Below are 22275 nucleotides of genomic sequence, written 5' to 3'. Positions count from 1 at the left end.
AAGTTAAAACCACCTGTGATCATTCAAATTTCTTTGACTTTTTAAAAATAAATATTGAATGTGTTCTGCCCCTCCCCTTGTTTCCCTTTTTTCAGATAAGACTTACAGGATAAATTTTGAAGCAATCATCTTTTTTCTCCTATTCAACTACAGAGTTTTGAAAACTATTTGATGAAAATATATGCATGTATTCATTTTTTTAATGTGTGCCTCAAGACCTACTACATGTACAATGCAGCTTGATTGTCGTCACTTTTTCTAGTCATACTATTTAGATTCTTTTTTTCTTTTCTTAAACTGCTTACCTGACCAAAAGATCCTTTGCCTATTAAAGAATCAATTTCATATCGGTCCATCCATTTTTCTCCAGGATTGACTATATAATCGTGATTAGCATCATCATAACCATCATTATAAATATGCACGTTTACTTTGCCCTTTTTCGTGCTGCTTTCATCTCCATGGCCCTGTGCTCTTCGCTTCTTCTTTGCATAGTAAACCTTCAATATTAATAATGAAATATTAAATGAGAGACTATGACAAAAACAAAAGTAACAACTTCTTAATGTATCTTGATAGTAGCTTAATTTATATTTAAAATATAAGAAAACATGCATTCACAATTAGGGGTTTGTCTTATAAAATATTGGTCAAAATTTATACAATTGAAAAGTTAACAATCACTTGCATTTCTTTTTAAATATTATTATGCATTCTTGGAACATCCTTTTATTGTATTTCCTAGAATGCATTAGAAATAAAATATATGTTAATGTAAACAATGAACCTTATATTAATATATCCTTGTTTCTGTTTTCCACTACTAATTCCCCTTAAGGCTATTTTATATTTATAAAATATTTGCACATAGAACACCACTCTATTATCAATATTTTCCTTATTTTTTGAAGAACAAGCTCATTTTGAAAAGATAGATTCCCCACTTTATTGATATCAACAATAACTGACATGAAGTAGAAAGCTACTGAGAAAGCTTCCAGCTCCTATTAAAAACATGGTATTATTATAATCTTCATATTTGGAAACAATGGATGATTTAAGTTAGTTTTCTATAAATATGTTGTGTTTTTTTTTGTCTTCTTTTTAAAATGATTAATCGTCACCAGCTAGAGTACATCATATGACATATGACATTAATTGAACACAGGTAAATCAAGTCTGTCACCTAATCAATATCCTAATCAAAATATTGTCTTTGATTGTGTGTTTTAATGCTGTATAATTAACAAATGAATACTAATTTATTTATGAAATCTCATTAATTTTGGCAGTTAATCAAAGGGAGTTACACTGTATAATAAACAAAAAGCATTTCGTTCAATCTTCCTTATTAAAAAAAAAAAAAAAAAAACATTTCGGAAGAAATTTCCTTTTCATGATTCAGAATAATTTTGACAGCTATTTTGCAAGATAAACTGTTTTGACCTTCAAATATCAATGCATGAATATGCAAGTATCTGATATGCAAATTTTATCATTTTCCTGTTTAACCTGTGCAAGCATGCAAAGGTAATCTCAATGAAAAGGCTTAAAAACCAATATTTGCTTTTTTTTACGCAAATTTATTGTCTTCTAACAATTAAATGACAGCAGGAAAATTACATAATAATACTCTCTATATATATCTGATCAAACATGTTATATTTTTTTTAGTTTTTTTTATTTATTTCTGAAAATAATGAACGGTACATTTGTGCAAAAAGTAATATATGCTGGACATTCTACTTAACATTTAAATGTATATGGTGTCGACAGAGGATTATTATAAACCTATCACATTCACATATTTTGCCATTTTCTGAAAATCTCGTCTGTGTAGTCTGGTTGCCATGGAAACACATTCCAACAGCAGACAATATTGATCAGCAATAAACATAAGAGGTACCTCACTCAATAAAACATTACTAGGTTATTAACTATCATCTACTGAATTACTTTTTCAAATTAAGTGCCCCAAAGCTCTATTTAGAAGAAAAAAAAATCTTTCAGGTCCCTATCTTTATATTGACATAGGTTTGATTTTTTTCCCAATTTCTTTACCCTACATTTTTACAATACTCAGTTATTTTATGTTCTTTAAACAAACTTTCCAAAAAATTCCTGTTTCTGTCTTTTAACATGATATAATTGAAGAAAAAAACACATACAAAGCTAACAGCTATAGACCCAGTAACATTTCCAGATTACATAATAATCTTGCATTTAATTAGCTCAGTTCTAGAACTACATTATGTAATCTTGATATCAAATGGATGTCATTAGTAATCACAAGATACATTGCAATTCATCAACTAGTGCATTGTGTAATAGATATTTCAAATATTTAGAATTTCCTTTCTCCTACATTTGTATTGAACTTGAGGCAAAGGAACATGAAGTATTCAAACGATAAGATAAAACAGTACAAATTTGTAAAACTTGGTCTGATCCGTATATCTTGTTAACAAAGTCAATATGCCTAATATCTACTAGTTCCAAACAGAGAATCATTTTGTGATGCAGACAGATTCAATTTTGTTTTTGTATTAATTAAAATGTGCTTCAGGAATATCCAGAGGCTTGTACAAGCTTATTTCGAAGTTCTAACTGATATACACTCCCAACCCCCATTAGTATAAGAATCAGGGCAAACATTGGCATGAAAAGTTTTTTTCCAGTACTGTGTGAACATTGATGAAAACCCAAACTGTGTTGAAAATAGGGATGATGTTTTTAAGATTATTCAAGATGCCAACGCAGTTTGTTATTTACCAAACTAAAATACATGTATACACGTGTAGATGTTTAACATGATCTGAACCAAAAGAAGCTTTTAACTGACCTATTGGGAGGCTGGGACACATGTTTGAATTTTGTCAACAAAAAAGGACAATTTTGTACATGTAGTATCAATCTATTTAAGCAATGGCCAGTCAACAACTTGTCCTGAATATGTGGTTCAAACAGAGTAATACAGTGCATAAATTTGGGTTTCCAAGTGTCAATTTCTTTATTCCAGTCATTTTTTTCTTCATATCAATGCAAATTGTCATAATGTGTTCCATGAAACATGGGGATTATAGTTAACATTTCCTGACAGAGCTAAATTGTGAATTTTTTAATGAATCAATTTGTGATTTTTGTTCTTCCACACATATTTACTGTAAATTCAGAAATTATTGCAAAGGTTTTTATTATTCCAAAAAATGCAACTGGGTGAAAATTGCAATAATTACAAAACTTGCATTCTGATATTTGATACATACATGTTAATTTTTTGTTATCAGTATTAAAATTTTCCAGATATCTTGCATTTATGTGCATTCTTAAAAATTGCAATAATAAAAGCATGCAAAATTTTGAATTTACAGAACTCTAAAACTAGAATATTTAAAGAAGATGTATGTCCTACAGTTGAGCTCTTGCAAACAAGAAACACAATAATGAACCATGTAGAGAAATACCTACTTCATTTATGTGTTTGTAGGTCTTTATCAGATCTACACTAAGTTTTCGAAGTGGAGCATTGCTGGGTTCTCGGAAGGTCATTGGTATTCTGTTCTGCATGGCTGCTACGTCTTGCTGTTGCTGCAGGGCATCAGCCATGATTTCAATATGGTCGGCTGCTCCTGCTAGCTGCCTGTAAACCATGCCTGGGTCATGACGAACTTTAGACAGCTGACCTGCAATATAAAAAGTTAATTTTTACAATACACTGATAAACATAGTCTTCTTTTCTTTTTTGTAAACTCTACTGTTTCAGCCTGAGAAGATTGATGAACATACGATAAAAGCAACAGCACAGCAGTTCAAAAATCTAAAGTGTATCTGAAACTTTAGCCACCCATAGATAAACACTAATAGGACAGCAATATACATGTATTTGGATAGTCCAATTTATAAACAATCAGCCGTTTGGGGACAATCACCCAAATGGGCTACAATGTCCTGTTCGTGATATAAAAATATCACCAAGTACAAATGATTACATAAAATCTTTTGGTTAACAATTTCCCTGAATATATGATAGCTATTAGTTTGGTGCCTTGGAAAATTGCTACAATTGATCTCAATTAATGAACTTTTCAATATTTTAGAAAATTCATAAATTAGATTCTCTACACTGAAAATGCAGAACTTGTAGTGTATGTATTTTTGCAGAAACAGTATGAGACTTGGGAGAGTGTATGTTCAAGACAAGTTTCTCTGTTGCATTAACAAGGTACCCCATTCATCCTATGCATGCCTTCAAGTTTAACTTAAACCGTCTCTTAAAACATTTGTATGTTACCATGTAAAATAGCCATTTCAAAAGACATGATATGTTGAGAATGTGTTATGTATTTGTATGTATTGTTAGAATACCCACTGTGTTTCACTTCAATGGTTAAGACATGAATGAAGAACACCTGTGATACATAATTAACATATACACCTTTTAACATATTTTACCTGTAATTAATTATTTGTTGAGTTAACAGAAATTGACATTTTTAACAAATTTCCTACCTTTACACCAGTGAAAATATATCCTTTTTATAAAAATTCATCAACTCCAGGTAAAAATCACAGGTGGGAAAAGCATGATCTAACATGTATACAATCTTCCCTCATTTTTTAAGTAAAGTATTTAAATGTATCAGACTATATTATCACCATAATTTAGGTGACACAAAAATTTACAACAGCTCCAATTGTTTATCCTTTTTTTCTTTTTCCATTAATTCACAAATTTTCATCACCAATATAACAAAACTTCCACAATAAAAACAAAACAAAGCATTATGGGTATCAAGTTGAACAAGTTCAAATCTGAATTAAATGATTTACAGGTAAAGGTTAAAGGTCACCTTAATCAATTATGTATCAATTTAATGATTTTTTTATCTTTGATTAATTCAGGTTTTTACTTGTTGCAGATGGAAATATGAGAAATAAATAAGGTGTTTTCATAGATAACCTTGATAAAATTTAATTTGATATGAACATTATCATGTATTTTATATCACATTTCTATTTTAATATATAGATCAATATAAATAAATATTCATTCAGTCATCATCTTGTAGTTGATTAATTTCAATTCCATGTAATTGATGAATTTCAATTCCCCTAACATTTTCTATATCCACCTCTTCAGTCTGCTACATATACATGACGTCAAAACATTACATAATTTTGCATCAAAATGATTATCAATCTTAGAATTTTTACTTCTTTTATTTATTTTTAGCATGTAAGTTTTTAATTTATTACATTTCATTTTTCTCAATCTTCAGTTTATCATTCTATTTGCAACATCAAAGTTCACATTTTACTGAGTCTATAATTAGTAACACCATCTGGGAATGTTGTTTATAGGTAAAATTATTCATGCCTTGGTTGTTTACTATTGGTTCATCAGAGCTAATCTCCTCTGCCATTGGCCTTAGATCATACTTACATATCTATGAATATACATAGACTCTCATTGTTACTAACTCCCTTAACGCCTCCCTCATCCAAGTCATTCATAATTTCACAAAAAATCTCATTCAAAGGCGATTAGAAATAGTTAAAGTTATAAATAGATTTTCTGAATGATTTTTCACTTAGCCTCTTCACCATTTTGGCACTTGAAGGCAGTTTAAGAGGATTTTCAATGACTTAAACAAATGTAACATATTGTTCTCCTCAGCAGCTGAGGCAACACATTTTCTCATATTCATTAATAACTTCAAGAGAAATTTTATAAGCTGCATAGTTACATACATGTACATATATGTGATTATAATGTATTATTTTTTTTTTGGCGATAGCTAAAATAAGAAGTGTACAATGCTGTTTATCTAAAATTAAATCCTATTTATCCAACAAATTGGTTTTGAATTTTGTTGATTTTTTATTACAAAATTGGCTAGATATCCCCCCCCTCTTTTTTTTCTTGAAATTCTACCTGAGGACCAGAAACTAAAAGGATTGCGACTATTAAATCTTCCTTGAATAAGTAAAGTAAATACTACAAAAAGTTCACATCTTTGGTAGAGTAACCATAGTTTTCTTATTTATTTTTACAAAGGACGAGGACTGAGAATTGAGGTGTTTCATAGTGTAAAAGCAGGTATAAAATTCTATCTTGTTCATTAGGTTTTACATGTATGTCAAAATCCAGATCTTTAAAACAATATACACATGTATAATAATAAATACTATATGAACCAACAACAGATATCAAGGGACAGACATTTAATTTCAACTTTCGTGTAAAATACATTTTACTTTGGTAAATAACAAAGAATGCTTTACATCACATTTGTATCTAATGCAAGTTATAAATAGTGCATATATGTAGATTATAAAGCCCTCACGTGAAAATTAAAGTATATATATGAAAATAGAAATTGGGTGCTCATGGTCTTCATTTGTCAAAATTGAAAGTAGAAAAAATAACATAATCATTTGTGATTAAATATTTTGCTCACACTTTGATTTGCAAATAACTGTAATCAACCTCATACATTATGTATCATCTATACAAGAACAATGTAATACATTGTAAACAGACCTTTCTAAAACATAATCTCTAAAGATACCAGTAAGAATCATAATCTTCTAATACATGTAAGGACTTCCTGGAGGAAGTAACTTTAAGGACATAACAATAAATTGTTCTTTTGAGAAACAAAGAGAGTACACAAGGAAAAGATAGAGATTAATCTTCATATAACTTCCTACATAATAAAACCTCCAAATATACACACACAAATGGTCAATTGTTTAAAGAAATGTAGGAAGATAAACTTCAATATTAACAAGCTAACATACTTTCATTTGGTCCAAAACAAGAATAACTAGTTAATCCTTCACACACCATAATTTCATATATTTCTCCATTGTTATTCCATTTAAACGGCCATGCTGCTATCAGCTGTTTTTGTTTACATCACATGATCACAATCTGCTAATTTTAATACTGTCAGCCAATCAGATGAAAGGTTACAATCACTGACCCATTTGTTGCCAGGCACAATACCTATTAATAGTAATACCTAACACAGATTCTTTGATCACATGATAAGGGTGTTATGGGTCATTGTTTGTGGTGGGAAATTCAAAATAACTAACTTATTTGTCATGATTGTTGTAATCAAACTTTATTTTAGATGGGTAAAAATAGCGTCAGGTATTTCAGTCATACATTCATTGTTTGTTATCAACAGTATTTAACTTGGAATTCTTAGATCCATTTAACAGAAATATGCTTAGTTATCCATTATTATTCAACAATTTAATCACATTTTTTTTTGTCAATTAGGTGTTTTCCAACATAGTATTTAGCATAAGAGGAACTAAATCATTTTATCTCATGGATGTACAGTGTCTGAGTGACCTTAGTTTTTTACTTCTAATTCATTTTGTCCCTGTCTCATTGGCAATTCACAACACATCTTTTTTTATGGTATACAAAAATAACATTCTTATTCTTATCACATAAGATCTAAAAATAAAACTGTAAAAAACCAGATTTCAGCAACATCATATACACTTCAACTTTCTTTTTAAAGGTCAAGAAAAACCATAAGATTATCACTTGATTAAGTATTACATAATCAAAAGACCCTAAGATCACATCAGTACAGTATACATTGTCTAATTTAAATTTAGATGGAGAATTGCATAGATTGCCACAATAGACACATATCTTATTTACAACAATGTTGGTTTTCAGTTTCAAAGATGACTAAACCTAGATACACAATCCCATTTATCCACAGGTCAAACAACCGTATTTTTTTTATATATCCTACATGTACATGTAATATTACTAATAAGACAAAAATAAACAATCTGGTGAATTGTTTACCTTCCAATCATGGAGAGAGATAACATAGGTTTTGCCTGTTGCCCAATCTATTTCTATATAATTGAATAAAATATTGTTTTAACTAAACAAGACCTACCCTTTCTATGCCTTCTCAGAGTGTGTATTGGCACTTACTATATATTTGGGACCTAAAGGAAGGTTACAGAAGGAAACATAATTAGAATCAAAATATTTTTTAACATCCTACACATGCTTTTCTTCTGAACGAAGAAACCGTAAAATAATTGTTTTTAGGGCCTTATTCAAGTCCATTCAGATGTTAATTCAGTCAGAGTTAATGAAAGATGCTTGGACCTGTGGGCCGAAAAAGGTTTCTTTAATTTGGAGTGGGATGCCAATATCACGAAAAGAAAGTATTCAGTACCAATTTTCTTTCAGTCAACATAGCCCTTCCTTTAAAAAAGATTGTCATTTGTACCAGTATGTGTATTATAAAGTCAATGAAGTCCCACAATTGGCTGTCGCTCAGAAGATGAAAAACTTGCATGGATTAAGTTATCTGATTGGCACTCATACCACATCTTCTTACCAGTAAATCTTAATCTATAGTATTTCATTGTGACAATCTAAATAAACTAGTTCACTCTGATTTCTTAATTCTGGCATTTGGAAGTAAAGATTTTTTTTTAATTTATTGACTGCATGTATAAATGAATATAATGATACAAAAAATTTATACACAACTTTTTTTAACAAAGAATATGTTTTAAAAGTTTACTTGTTCAGGTAAATAATGATTCATTATTCTATAAAATGAAAAGTATGAAAAAAAATCCAAAATTGAAATGGAGTTCTAAAACGAAGTAGCATTGACTTTCCTACATTCATCCTTAAACATTTAATTATGACCAGTGGTCAGATAACTGGAGACTTTACAAAGTACCATACATAGTTTCCAATAATATCACTTTAAACAATTAGAAGTTCATTAATACATGTACTATGTAAACTATTATCTTATAATAATTAAGATTGAAATAGAAAAAGAGAGATATTTAAAAGCCTAGAGTTGTTTGCATGAGGTCCAGGTGCAAATATTTGATGTTTGTTCAAGACAAGGTGAAATATTTCATACCTATATAAAAAGGAATGATACATGTACATCCCAAAAAGAAACTTCAACTTGAACTTTGAAGAGAGTGCAAATTAGCAAGAAATGATTCCACAATGTTCAGATTTAATAGGATATACATATAACTTTTTCATGGACTAACATTAAAGGCCCTTCAATTAGTTCAATATCTGGTTTTACTTAATATAAACTACAATCATGAACACAACTACCAACAGATGTCTTAGGGGGTAATGACATTTGTACACTTAAACCACCATTAAAAACAATACATATACATGCAAAATAAGTCAACACTTATCCAATAAAAGTAGACTGATCTAAGAGACCGGCAAGATTAAATCCAAAAAAAGATTCAATTTATTTCATAAAGTGCAGTCAGAGCATTTGATTCAGTTGATCAAACTTATGTTTGAGACTGATCTATTATTCTAAGGAAAAATATAAAGACATATATAGATATAAGATGTGGCATGAGTGCCAATGAGACAACTCTCCTTTCAAGTCACATTTTGCAAAAAGTAAACTTATATATATATATTGGGTCTGAAATGATATCGAAATAAAAGTGTGTAAAATAAAAGTTATGGGCAATATGAGGTAATAAACAGCTGGTAATAAATGCGTAAAACTTTGCTTCATGTTTTCTTGATAAGAATCAATTGGAGCTAGTTCTGTGCTTTTTACTTTTACTATCAATGTAATACAATGTACCTCTAGACTAATGGTTCCCAAATGAAAGGTATTATACTCCAGTAGTCAAGGTTTTTGAACTTGGCAATTAATATAATCATTATATAATGTAGAGTATTTTGAAGATTTATAAAAACTTAGGAAAATGTATATGATGTTCGAAGAGAATTTCTGGTGCTAAAAATACAAAATTTGATGGTCCTGATCATGTCATTTATTCAATCAGAAAAAAAATAGGTAAGAGTTTTTGAAAACATTCACATTTTATTATGTTTTGATCTATTTAGTCCAAAAGAGGAACTTTTAAAACCATTTCCAGATCATGTAGTGGACATAAAGTTTTGCATGTGATTGTTTATTCAAAATCAATAATTTGTCCAGCAATGTTTGTACAGTGCAAGATAATGAAGGGATTATACTATAGGCTCTTTATGATCTTGCAATTAAAAAGTCAATCTAACTGCATTATTTATTTGTCAACCAGTCTGCAGCTTTATTAGGTATAAAGACAGAAAAGGTCTTAATAACAATACCTGACCTTAAATTCTTGAGTTTACATAATATATCAAAATTACATTCTTGTTTATCTCTAATAAAGACAGGATATTTCCTGGTTCTACATTCCTTACATGCCATACATATTCAGATGTCTTCCATCATATTGTTTACAGCTGGCTACACATGAATGAGCACTGAGTTTCCCACAATACAAATTATAAACTTAATTTAACTACTTTGTACATAATTTAAGTGAAATCACAAAGAAAATACAATGTTTTCACATGGGAAATTTCATGGCTCCTTTGATAAAGATTGACCAAGCATTCATTACTTCATCTATGGCCAATTGTAGGTAGTTATTTCAGTTCAATGGTCAAATTTAAATCTTCAGCAGTTTAAAAAGGTCATTCAGATTTGTATTTTGAATTCAGTGTCTCCTTACTTTACATTACTGATGTTCAAAAGAAGCCAGATTATTCAAGTATTGTAGACTGACATTCTTTAAACATGTGTATTGTCTTACTCTTGACTAATGAACTGAAACATTCAAATTGAAATATGAACAGTAAAAGTTAAATTTTAAGGTTTAAAATTGATTGTCTAGACAAGAAAACAAAAATAATGCCTGGATAACATTATATCTATTGCAAAAAAGTATTGATGTACTATCTGACATCAGAGCATCCCAACTAAAGTATGTGTGGTATGTTACCAGTCATATATACACAGCTGGTACATGAATCAGCTGACTGAGGAGGTCCCCCACAGGGCAACTTATATTCTATGTTACAATTAAAATCCCTGGGGTCAATCAGATGAAATAAATATTTGTCAGGGGAGTTTTCTGTCATATACAAGAATTTGACAACTTGTGTCTGCTGTCAATCTTGAATGGATTGAAGGGTGTTGTTGTTTATGTATTTGTTTTTGTCATTATGTATGATGATTAATAGATAAGTAAGTTCTCCTTACTTATCCCCTAAGATGAGGTAACTATTTATCTTAATCTAGATACCTGATTTCCTAAATACAAAAGATCAGAACTGATAATATAATGAGAAATTTACACTTTTTGATCTCCCATTAAAAATTTGTATGGTCCCATTCAGAAAAGATATTGGTCACTTTACAGAGGCTATTTAATTCAAAATCTTGGTCAAGGACACCTACATAGGTATGACTGTACATCTAACATGCATACCCTACAAGTGATGTATAAACCATTAACACAAAAAGAATAGTAATGAAATAGAGAAGTTTTGTATACTAACGTTTGAGACGCATGGCTTGTAAATGGTACTCCTGTTCCTGTCTTAGCCAGTGCCCACGGTTTGACAACATACGATCATCCATGGCACTATCCATGACCAATAATTTGTTTTCACCACTTTCCTCATGAACCATTAGAATTAAATTTTATATCCTTACTTGTCCTGTCAAAGTATGTCAATGTTTTCCTGATGCAGACAAACAATTTTTTTCACTAATTATATGCAACTTTTAAAACATGCCAGTCCTGATATATCCATATGAACACAAAATGCATCAGATATGTTTTATATAATATCTTGATTTGTTGAGAACACCAAGAAGTAGTATTGCACAGTGTAAATATCAATAAACTCTATAAAATATCAACAATAATAACAAATAAACAAACTATTGCAAGGATCCCAGGCCTTCACTTAAAATCCATCATAAAGGAAGTAAGACCATATTATGGTGCTGTGAACTCAAATGACCTCCATGGTAGACAGTCAAATTATTCACATCCTTAATGAGCCCTTTTTGCACAAGAAAATAATCCATAACAAATAATGGTCCAATACAGGGCAATGAAGGTGTTAAATTAAGGACACTTCAGGTCACTTTATGTCCCTGTAAAATTTACAGCAAAGCACCTGACAACACAGTGACAGAGGAGCCATAATTGGATCAAAGATGATATGTGCCTGAGGTTACTGACTGTTATCAGCCAATCAGATTCCTTCTTACATCCATTATCTGGATGTAAAATGTTGTCTGGTCAATATGTAATGAGAAGTCTAGAGGAGATATAGAGGCTCCCTAAGGGTGTGTGACATTATGTAATAACCATTTTTCCAGTTAATTTACTTAGGAAAGCTGTTAAGATGCTCTGATATATAAATAAAATGTAAACATTTTGTTTAGAAATAGTTTGAATAACACTTATCAGGTATTTATAACAAATTTGAATATTTTGTTAGATAACGAATAAATAATTATTTACAATATTTTGATAATCAACAGCTCATGCGATTTGAATTTTATGAACTAAAAGGAGGTATGTATAAGTACCAGTACCTAAAAAAAAGTTTCTATAAATATATTTAATATAAGCAAACAGCAAATGAAACACAAAACTCTGAATTAATCTAATGGGGATCTCTAGAAGTGTTTTTCTTTTCTTTATTATGGTTGGGCTAAAAAAAGGAGGGTACATGTAGGTACAGATTTTTTTTTATTTTACCATTTTTGTTTCATTGAGTGTATGGGATGGACATTCTGACTTTAATAGTGCTCATTGAAAAATGACCCAAAAAACTTTAAGGTAGGCTATTTTTTATTTTTGATAATAGGGAAGGTAGGGTAAAAGGAAACACAACTTTTTTTATTTGGCCTTGGTGGTCTGCTTTCTCCTTTTTAGAAAGGATTCCTTTGGATTTTGTTTAAGAAAAAAAAGTAAATATATTTTATTTAACTCCAATTCAGTACTTCATATATTTCTAGCTCCAAATTTTTTAGAGCTTTCTATTATGTATAATTGTATATCAAAAATTCTAATTGAAAAAAATTAATTGTGGATTTTTCAGAAGCAATTCGAAAAATATTCCATCAAAACCAGTTATAAAACAATTCTAAATTGTTCTTACCCCCTATGCAATGCAATAATAGGAAAAATTTGAAGATACAATGTACATTCTTTAAAACTTTTTGGGGTAACAAAAAATTACATGTGTAATTCCAGTTTAGTCCTACAAAAAGGGGACATTGGGTGTGCATTTTTTTTATTGTCAAAAATCAGTTCAATTATTTCACATGCGCCTGTTGGAGGTAACAATTTATAGCTAAATAGAAATTTCAGTTGCCAAAAATCTGCAAATTAATTATTGAAATTCACATTCAACAAAATGGGATCATTTAACAATTATTTTTTCCGAAATGGATTCTTTTGCTTTTCTATTGGCAAATTAAGTTTCTCCCCCTGGCTTTTCAAATCTGCAATTAAATAAATGGGAATTGTGTCCATGGGACACAGAAGATCCCCCCACTTATCTTATAAAGTTACAAAGGGAAATAACTGAAGAAAAATAAAAGTGATGCTACCCAAATGTGTACTTGATCTGAGTTTCAGAGGCGGATCCAGGGGGGGGGGGGGGGGGGGGGTTCCGGGGGTGCGCACCCCCCCTTTATTTTTGCCGATCAATGCATTTGTATCGGGACATATGTTTTGCACCCCCCCTTTGCCCTGGGTTAGCACACCCCCTTTCGAAAATTCCTGCATCCGCCCCCGAGTTTTGAGGTAATAGTATTAGTGTTTCCTACAGGTGGTTTTGGCGTGTAATGGCGCCCTGTTGTGAATAAGTTTCATAACATTTGGTAGAGGTGAACTCAAGATAGAAAAGGTAAACAAAAAATCAGCAATGTTTCAATCAATATTATAAACAAGCATAACTCTAGAACAGTAAAAGTGACATCATCAAATTCAAACTTGATGTGCATTTTAAAGTTAAAAGCATTGTGTATATGTTTCGTAGCATTTGGTTGAGGCAAACTAAAGTAAGAGAACGCAGAATTCTCCATTTGTACAGGAGCATAACTCTAGAATGGTTGAAAGTGACACCACCAAAATGCAAACTTGATCTGTGTTTTGTGGTAATAAGCATAGTGTATAAGTTTCATAACATTTGGTAGAGGCAAACTAAAGTTGGAGAACAAAAACGAAAAAAATTCAGCAATTTTTCCATTTGCAAAGGGATATATACCTTTAGAATGGTTAAAATGATGACACCAAAATTCAAATTTGATCTGTGTTTTGTGGTTGAATCTGTAATAAGCACTGCATATAAAATTATATAACATATGGTTGAGCAGGGTTTGAAATTAGCATAGATGCCAACCCCCTTTTGACACAATCAGTAACAAACTATCAAATTTTCCGTATTTTTGAAAAGTTTTCAGTAATCATTTATATTAAACGTGCATTTACCAATCAAAATTACTGACGAGTGGTTGCAAAGTGATGTACACTAAAATTTGTCATTTAACATGTTGTCTGTAGTATGTATTCCATTCATTAATTGTTCAGATGCTCTCGACTCAAACATTTTTGTTTTGTCAAGGAGAAGTAGAGAAAGGGAAAAAGCTACTTAATAAAATGCAAGTTTGACTCTTCGGAAGTCAATTAGTTACCCAACAATAGGTTGATAACTCCCGAGAAACCGGAAGCATTAGATTGGCGTTTCCTAAATACTGGACCCGGACGGAAAAGTAATGATAAAAATCCGCGTTTTACAAAATTGAACGTCGGTGATTGGGAATCCGTAACTATTCGACTTTGACCGTAATAGCGTAGTTTATATCGCAAAATCGGAAAAACTACGGAAAAATCGTAATAGTTGGCATCTATGAATTAACAGGGGCCCACTTGCCAATGGCCCCTACAATTTAGTGTGCCAGGGCTCCTAAAGTTTCTGCTTTTCTTGTATTTAACTGTATATATTGGCTACCATTGCCAAACTTTAACGGAAACCACTGTGGTTGAGGCAAACTAAAGTGAAAGATCGCAAACCAACTTTGGGACAAGGAGAAAACATAATGCTCCTCCGCTACTGCAGGGGCATGAAATAAGTGTTTTGTAAAATAGACTTCTTATAATGAACAGAAGTAAACAATGAATTTCAGATTAACAGAAAACTGGATGTTTTAACATATTTTATTTGTGTCCTGGCATTTTTCAATATCACAAGAATCAAAACTCCTGAATGGTAAAAGTGACATGTACAATCATCAATATTTGACTTCAACTTGACCTTCATTTTTCACAAGTTACAACATATATTAAAATTTTAAAAGCTTTGATTGAATGGTTCATGAGTTAAAGCATGATCATGACTGCAAACACCATTTTTCAATCTGTCAAGAAACAACTCCTGAACGGTGAAAGTAAAAATCGTCAATATCAAACTTGACATCCATTTTGTCATCAGAATCATTACAACATACAAGATGTGAGAAGCTTTGGTAGAACAGTTCATGAGAAAATGCATGGACACCGTTTGGCAGTCACCTGCCTCGATGTTGCAAGAATAAATTAGAACTTTTAGTTGGCAGCTTATAAAAAATTTAGTGTTCTTGTTAGAACTGCTATACATTTGTCATGTTGGGCCTTTCACAGCTTGCAATGTGGTATGAATTTCTCTGAATATTTACAAATTGAAAGTACCACCTACAAACATCAGTCAACACTAGATATTTACAAAACCTCAGGGTTGCTAATAATTGACTAATTCCTTGTTGTGTCTGTTTGGGTTAATCAACCAATTTTGTTAATATATGGGAACTTAGTATGAAGATCTCTCATACAAGTGGGAGGTAAAGCTAGCTATAAAGCAATGGTTAACCTACCATTTTCTTCTGGAATACATCTGTGCCAAAGTTATTAATATGATATTTGTTTTCCACTCGATACATGTATGATAGATAATATCGTTTGATTGTCAGTTTGTATGGACCTTCCTTATATAATTTAAAAGTTTTTAGGTTTACCTGGAGGTTAAAGTTTTTGCTTATTTTTTACATTGTAAGGTCATTCATGACCTGACGAAAAAATTCTAGCTATTACATCATTTGATCTCTAATGAAGAGTTGTCTCACTGGCAATCATACATCTTTTTATTTTTCTATATCCACTGCATGATCTAAAAGAAAAGTCTGACAACTCTGAAATGACCCATTGGATATCTAAATAAAAGAAATATCTCTTTCTTTATTTCAATTACAACAACTTAAGCCAAGATTTAAAAAAATTGTTGGTTTAAGGATTTATCACGAGATGTTTGATCTGAAAGGGGTAAAAAAAAATAAAGCGACTATCAAGAAATAGACTTGTAATGTGTCCAGACACAGATGATGCCCTGACTTGCATATCAAATAAAGTAATAAAGGGACATAACTGAGGAACAGTAAAGTGACACAACCAAATTTCAAACTTGATCTGTATTTTGTTTAAATAAGCATTCTGTATAAGTTTATTACCATATGGTTGAGGCAAACAAAGATTTGTAAAGGGCATAACTCTAAAACGGTAAAAGTGACGCATCCATAATTCAAACTGGATCTGAGTTTTGTGGTTATAAGCATTGTGTATAATAAGTTTCATAATATTTGGTTGAGGCAAACTAAAGTTAGATAATGAAAATTTATGAGAAAAAAAATCAGCCATTTTTCCCTTTGTTAAGCAGCTTTTGAACTACATAGTTGATTTGGAAGCCAAGGTAACCAGGACCAACAGCAATTTTCATTTTGACAGCCTCAAACAGTAGACTAATTTGCCTGAAATTGGGTCCGACACAAAGATGTCATTTGCTTAATTTTGTGAGGGAATGGAAACAAAAATTTTGGCATAAAATTAGCAATTTCGATTTGTAAATGGGATAGTCAGGAAACTATGCCAGTCTGTGTTAAACTGTTTAATGTTTTGTCTGACCGAAAGAGAAATTTTGACTTTTCTACTATATATTCAACCAAAATATTTTTAAATTTCTGTCTGTCTGAATGATTTTTTGTCCGTCAGACAGAGTTTGGGATACACTGCTATGATTCAGTGGTTGTTGTTGGTTCAGGCCCAGTAAAAATATGTGTGTGGGTTCCAGTTACCCGACTGACCCTAGTTAAAAAAACCCACCCTTGAATTTTTTTTCTTTCTGAAAAATAACTTTTCAAACAATCAAATTTTGAGGATTGTGAATGATTTCTGTCATCTGAATCTCCTTCAGAAGTATCTGTTATGGACAAAATGCAACAATTCATAACAGAATGCAACAAAATTAAACATTATATGACTATTTATTCTACAATCAAACACATGTCAAATGGTGAACTTCCGGTAGGGGCGTGTAAAATATCTGAATCAATTTGAGTAAATACACAATTTCCCCCCGCATTTTGACAATCCAAAAATCACTCTGCTACAGTGGGGACATTCAAATAATAATTGTATGAATACATTCATCTAATTGCATAAGTTATGGACATGGTCATAGTACATGTTAAATCCTACTGTAATGTTGTCAGATAGCAGTAACATGATTGATAATAATTAATGCTTTAATTTCTGCTTGGTGTGCTACAGTTGCTAATTTGTTTAATATTAAATGATTGCTTACTGTTATTTTAATATTTCTATACTATAATTAACTCCTTAATGCCATTTGTATCGTATCTATATGCTTCTGACCATGACATGTAATATTAAAGATTTGCTGTGACTATGTCTTTGGAGATCTTGTGAGTGGTGTATGTTTGTTTTGTTTATTATATTTCATATTAAAATATATAAGCTGAAAAGAGATAGTGCTTTCAGTAGAAAAATGTTCCTCTACAGTCAAATAAAGCTATTAAACACGAACTGAACACTTTGAAATGTTTTAAACACTAAAACAGTGTCAGTGAACAAGAAATTTGAATGTTTTCTATCTTATCTAGTTTTCTAGATAGGTGGTCCAAAATCATTTGTCTAGTTCGTTTCGAACATGCAATTCTGGACATTTAGACAAACCTATCTTTTTATTGTCTGATGAAATGATGTACCTTATATTTTTATTTATTTCTAGTTTAAAATACAGTAATTATCTCCCTTGGCAAATTTCTATTAAAAAAATACATCAAGGTTCTACATACATACTTAAATAAATCATAGAATACAATTAATAAACAAAACTGAATATTTCTAATTCTATTCATCACAATATTAAAGTATGAAGTAGATAATTTGTGTGTACAAAATAACAGACAAGAAATTATTCAGTGTAAAAACATGTCTAAACATACCGAACAGAATTTATATTTGCAAATGTCAAAAGTGGGGACTTGCAAGCGTATGCTATGTGTGTTAATGGGGGGAAATGTACATGACCAAATTATTTGGCAATGAGAAACTACGGTCGAACAGTTTCACGCAACATTTCTGTGTTTTGAAATCTGAGACCGAGATGGTCACGTCAAAGAAGAAATGTTAGGACACGTTTTCATCGGTTTTCTTGCTACCAATATCGATTCATACATTATAAAAAATTTTCTACTTACTAGGTTGTTTACTTTTTTATCCAACAGCCATTAGTTTCATCTGCTTCAGTCAGTTTTGGTACATATAAAGTTTTCTTTCCTTCATAGGATATACAGGGTTGGACTTGGCCACCCTCGATGAACCAGGCAACGTGAAATGGCGCGCAAACAAATTTAAATTAAAATGCGTTATGAAACTTTTACCTTTTTCCTCATACGAAATTTATTGCTAAATTGGTTTGATGATTATAATCACCTGATAAGAAAATTAATTAATAAATTTTAATAAATTTGTTTTGAAAAGTTCGGACACTTTCGTACAAAATTCAAAATGGCGTCGATGGCTAATACTTCTTCCGTAAAGTTCCTCCGTACATTTGGAGCACCTTAAATTTCGCAAAGATTTTTTTCGGCATGTAATGAAGGATGTGAAGGGGATAAATGATTAAAATAAACAAGGGAGATACCATTTGATTTTTAGGGAGGATTTGGATGAAATATAAAAAAAATAGCAGGACAGGAGTTTTGAATAAAATAAAAGGCAGGTTGAGCAACTTTGCCCCCCCCCCCCCCCCCCCCCAAAAAAAGAGCAGGATGACAATTTATGTAAAAAAAATGTTTGGATAAACTAACAGAAAAAAAGGCAGAACCGAATAGAATTAAAAAATAAAAAGACAGGACAATGATTGAAACTAACAAAAATGCAGTATTTGTTTCATCCTAACCCCGCCCCCTTTAATATTAAATGCTGCCGGTTAGCTCCTTCTTAATGGAGACACACAGTTATTTTGACACCTCAGCAGACATCATGTAGGTTTTTTTTAATATGATATATGACATCCAACAGGAAAAATCAAGCAGAGATACGAATCGTCAAACCATGAGTCCAATATTGGGGAGAGGATAGGACCGATTAGCTACTGCGCCACATGTGGAGCTTCAGGTCTTTTGACTACATCTCGGAAAAAAAACATTGTCCTACAGTTTTAAAGATAAAAAGTAACATCTGAGGAAGAATAATATTTCATGAGGAATATAAAGCAAATGTCTGTCGCAAACAAAAACATATCACATTGAAATTCAAAGAGATAGTAAAGATACAACTGTACGTACCATCGAAGAGAATTCACTCTGATTCAAACATTTTTTTCTCTCTAAAATTAATATTATGAAGATGCATGATTTCTTGATTGGCAACATATTTGTTACGTTTGGAGGTTGTGTTTTTCAACAAGCTATCGGCATCCCAATGGGAACCAAATGTGTCCTTCTTCATGCCGAATTGTCCGTTATTCTTATGTCTGTATTCATACATGAACTTTTTATTAAAAAAGAAAAGAATTTAGCAATATAATTTACTTTCCGCTTTATATAGATGATGTTCTCTCCTTAATCATTTGAAATTTAATGACTATATTGAACGCATCTATCCCATCGAACTTGAGATAAGGATACAACAGATTAATTAAAATCTGCCTCATTTTCTTATCCCAGGAATAGATTACCTTAGCCGTATTTGGCACAACTTTTTGGAATTTTGGATCCTCAATGCTCTTCAACTTCGTACTTGTTTGGCTTTATAAATATTTTGATATGAGCGTCACTGATGAGTCTTATGTAGACGAAACGCGCGTCTGGCGTACTAAATTATAATCCTGGTACCTTTGATAACTAATCATATCTTGATTTACATCTAGAAATTGATAATGATCATTAGGGTCGGTTGAAAATAAGACTTTACGGCAAAAGAGAGGATTTCAGCTTCCCAATTGTGAACTTTCCATTTATATGTAGAGTATTTCATGAGTTTGAATGTCCCTCTGATAGCTTTCGCCCATTTATTACCACTGAGTCGATGTCTCTCCTGGTGGACATTTTGTTCCTGAGGACATCATCCGTTCAGTAGCAAAACTGCATGAATTTCCAAAGATCTAACAGGATACTTACTCGGACGTCGTCCAGTATAAAAAGGTCCGAGAAACAGACGTCACCATGGACACGGTGTCGTCTGATACGACAGGTGTCCCCCTCATCACCAGACATGACAAATATCAAACATGACTCATTCAGATCATCATACTTTTGACTATAGCAATAGTACTGTTGGAAATCACGCACAGAAGAGAAGAGAAGAATATACATCTTCCAAGTGCTCCACGAAACCTCTTTCTAAATTATTAACATCTATTTTACCAGCAATCAAAGACGGGCTTCAAAGCTATTGTGAAACTGCCTATTCTAGAGGTGGCATGAATCAGATGTGGATACTTAAAAATTCCAAAGATCTTTAAGAGTATATACAATCTAACTCTCTTTCATCTTGTAATAGTATTAAAACATTTGACTTTTCTACACTTTATAAAAGTATTCCACATTCTAAACTAAAAGACAAATTGAAAGAGTTGGTATTGCTTTGTTTCATAAAAAAGAATGGCCAACGAAGATACAAGTATCATGTCTTAGGAAGGGACAAATCCATATTGTAAAGAATCACTCTGATTCAAACAAAAAAATCTCTGAAACTGACATTATCAAGATGCTTGATTTCTTGATAGACAACATATTTGACGTGTTTTTTAACAGACTATTGTCGTTCCAATGGGAACGAATTGTGCCCCTCTTCTCGCCGTGTTTCTTTATTATTATGAGGCTGACTTCATAAAGGAACTTCTTAGGAAAAAAGATAAGAAGTTACTAGCAATATCCTTTAACTCTACTTTCCGCTATATAGATGATGTTCTTACACTAAATAATTCAAAATTTTGTGACTATGTCGAATGCATCTATCCCATTGAACTAGAGATAAAGGATACAACAGATGCAGTTAAGTCGGCCTCATATCTTGACTTACATCTAGAAATTGACAATGAAGGTCGATTGAAAACAAAACTTTACGACAAAAGAGACGATTTCAGTTTTCCATTGTGAACTTTCCATTTCTAAGTAGCAATATTCCAGCAGCACCTGCATACGGTGTATATATCTCCCAATTGATACGATATTCCCGTCCTTGCATTTCCTATCATGATTTTCTTGATAGAGGGTTGTTGCTCACAAGGAAGCTTTTAAATCAAGAGTTCCAAATGGTGGAGTTGAAATCATCTTTTCGTAAATTTTACGGACGCCATCACGAGTTGGTTGACCGTTATGGAATAACCGTTTCACGAATGATATCGGATATGTTCCTTACGTCGTAACTAAAGTCCCCTTCCCTGTCATAAATGTGACCTACCGAATTAGACTATTTACCGGATTTGTTATCTCATAAGCAACACGACGGGTGCCACATGTGGAGTAGGATCGGCTCACCCTTCCGGTGCACCTGAGATCACCCCTAGTTTTTTGTGGGGTTCTTGTTTTTTATTCTTTAGTTTTCTATGTTGTTTCATGTGTACTATTGTTTGTCTGTTTGTCCTTTTCATTTTTAGCCATGGCGTTGTCAGTTTATTGTCGATTTATGAGGTTGACTGTCCCTCTGGTATCGTTCGTCCCTCTTTTAGGTCACAGTGGCACTCATAACAACTACGTTGTGTCAATAACTTGGTTTATATCAGGTTAATTAGTGTGAATTTGTATTCATGTGTTGTTGGTTTTGGTTTTTGTTTTTTGATTTGTTTAAATGTACTGTAATCATTTGAATCATTTTCTGTGCTTTATTTTGTAATTCATTCAATTGTATAGCTCAAATTTTGGGCACCATGATTGGTAAATAAAAATTATCTTATCTTATCTTATCATACACAGCCATATTCAGTTCCCCTTAAAGACATTTTGTATTTTGATGACTCTGAACAACACTGTCTCATTTCGAAATGTGAAGCAAATGGCTGCAAAACTT

At 31.7% G+C, this 22275-nt stretch overlaps 1 protein-coding gene across 2 annotated transcripts; it reads right to left on the bottom strand.

The window, feature by feature from the left end:
* Positions 1–146: 146 nt before the first annotated feature.
* On the bottom strand, positions 147–12088 carry LOC139507567 (dual specificity tyrosine-phosphorylation-regulated kinase 1A-like). Of its 2 annotated transcripts, none has more exons than XM_071295798.1 (3): positions 6805–6952; positions 3469–3683; positions 147–500 (listed from the first exon to the last, which is right to left on the bottom strand). In XM_071295798.1, exons 1-3 carry the CDS (start codon positions 6851–6853, stop codon positions 222–224), a joined length of 543 nt encoding a protein of 180 aa, XP_071151899.1. In that variant the 5' UTR covers positions 6854–6952; the 3' UTR covers positions 147–221. The 2 variants fall into 2 exon arrangements, with proteins under 2 accessions (XP_071151899.1, XP_071151898.1); XM_071295797.1 differs by lacking the exon at positions 6805–6952 and adding an exon at positions 11402–12088 and having other exon boundaries at positions 151–500.
* Positions 12089–22275: the final 10187 nt, after the last annotated feature.

The sequence above is a fragment of the Mytilus edulis genome, unplaced genomic scaffold, assembly GCF_963676685.1.
Source record: "Mytilus edulis unplaced genomic scaffold, xbMytEdul2.2 SCAFFOLD_948, whole genome shotgun sequence".
Classification (NCBI taxonomy): Eukaryota; Metazoa; Mollusca; class Bivalvia; order Mytilida; family Mytilidae; genus Mytilus; species Mytilus edulis.
Note: the sequence above shows the minus strand (reverse complement) of the source record. Positions and strands in the feature narration are given on the sequence as shown.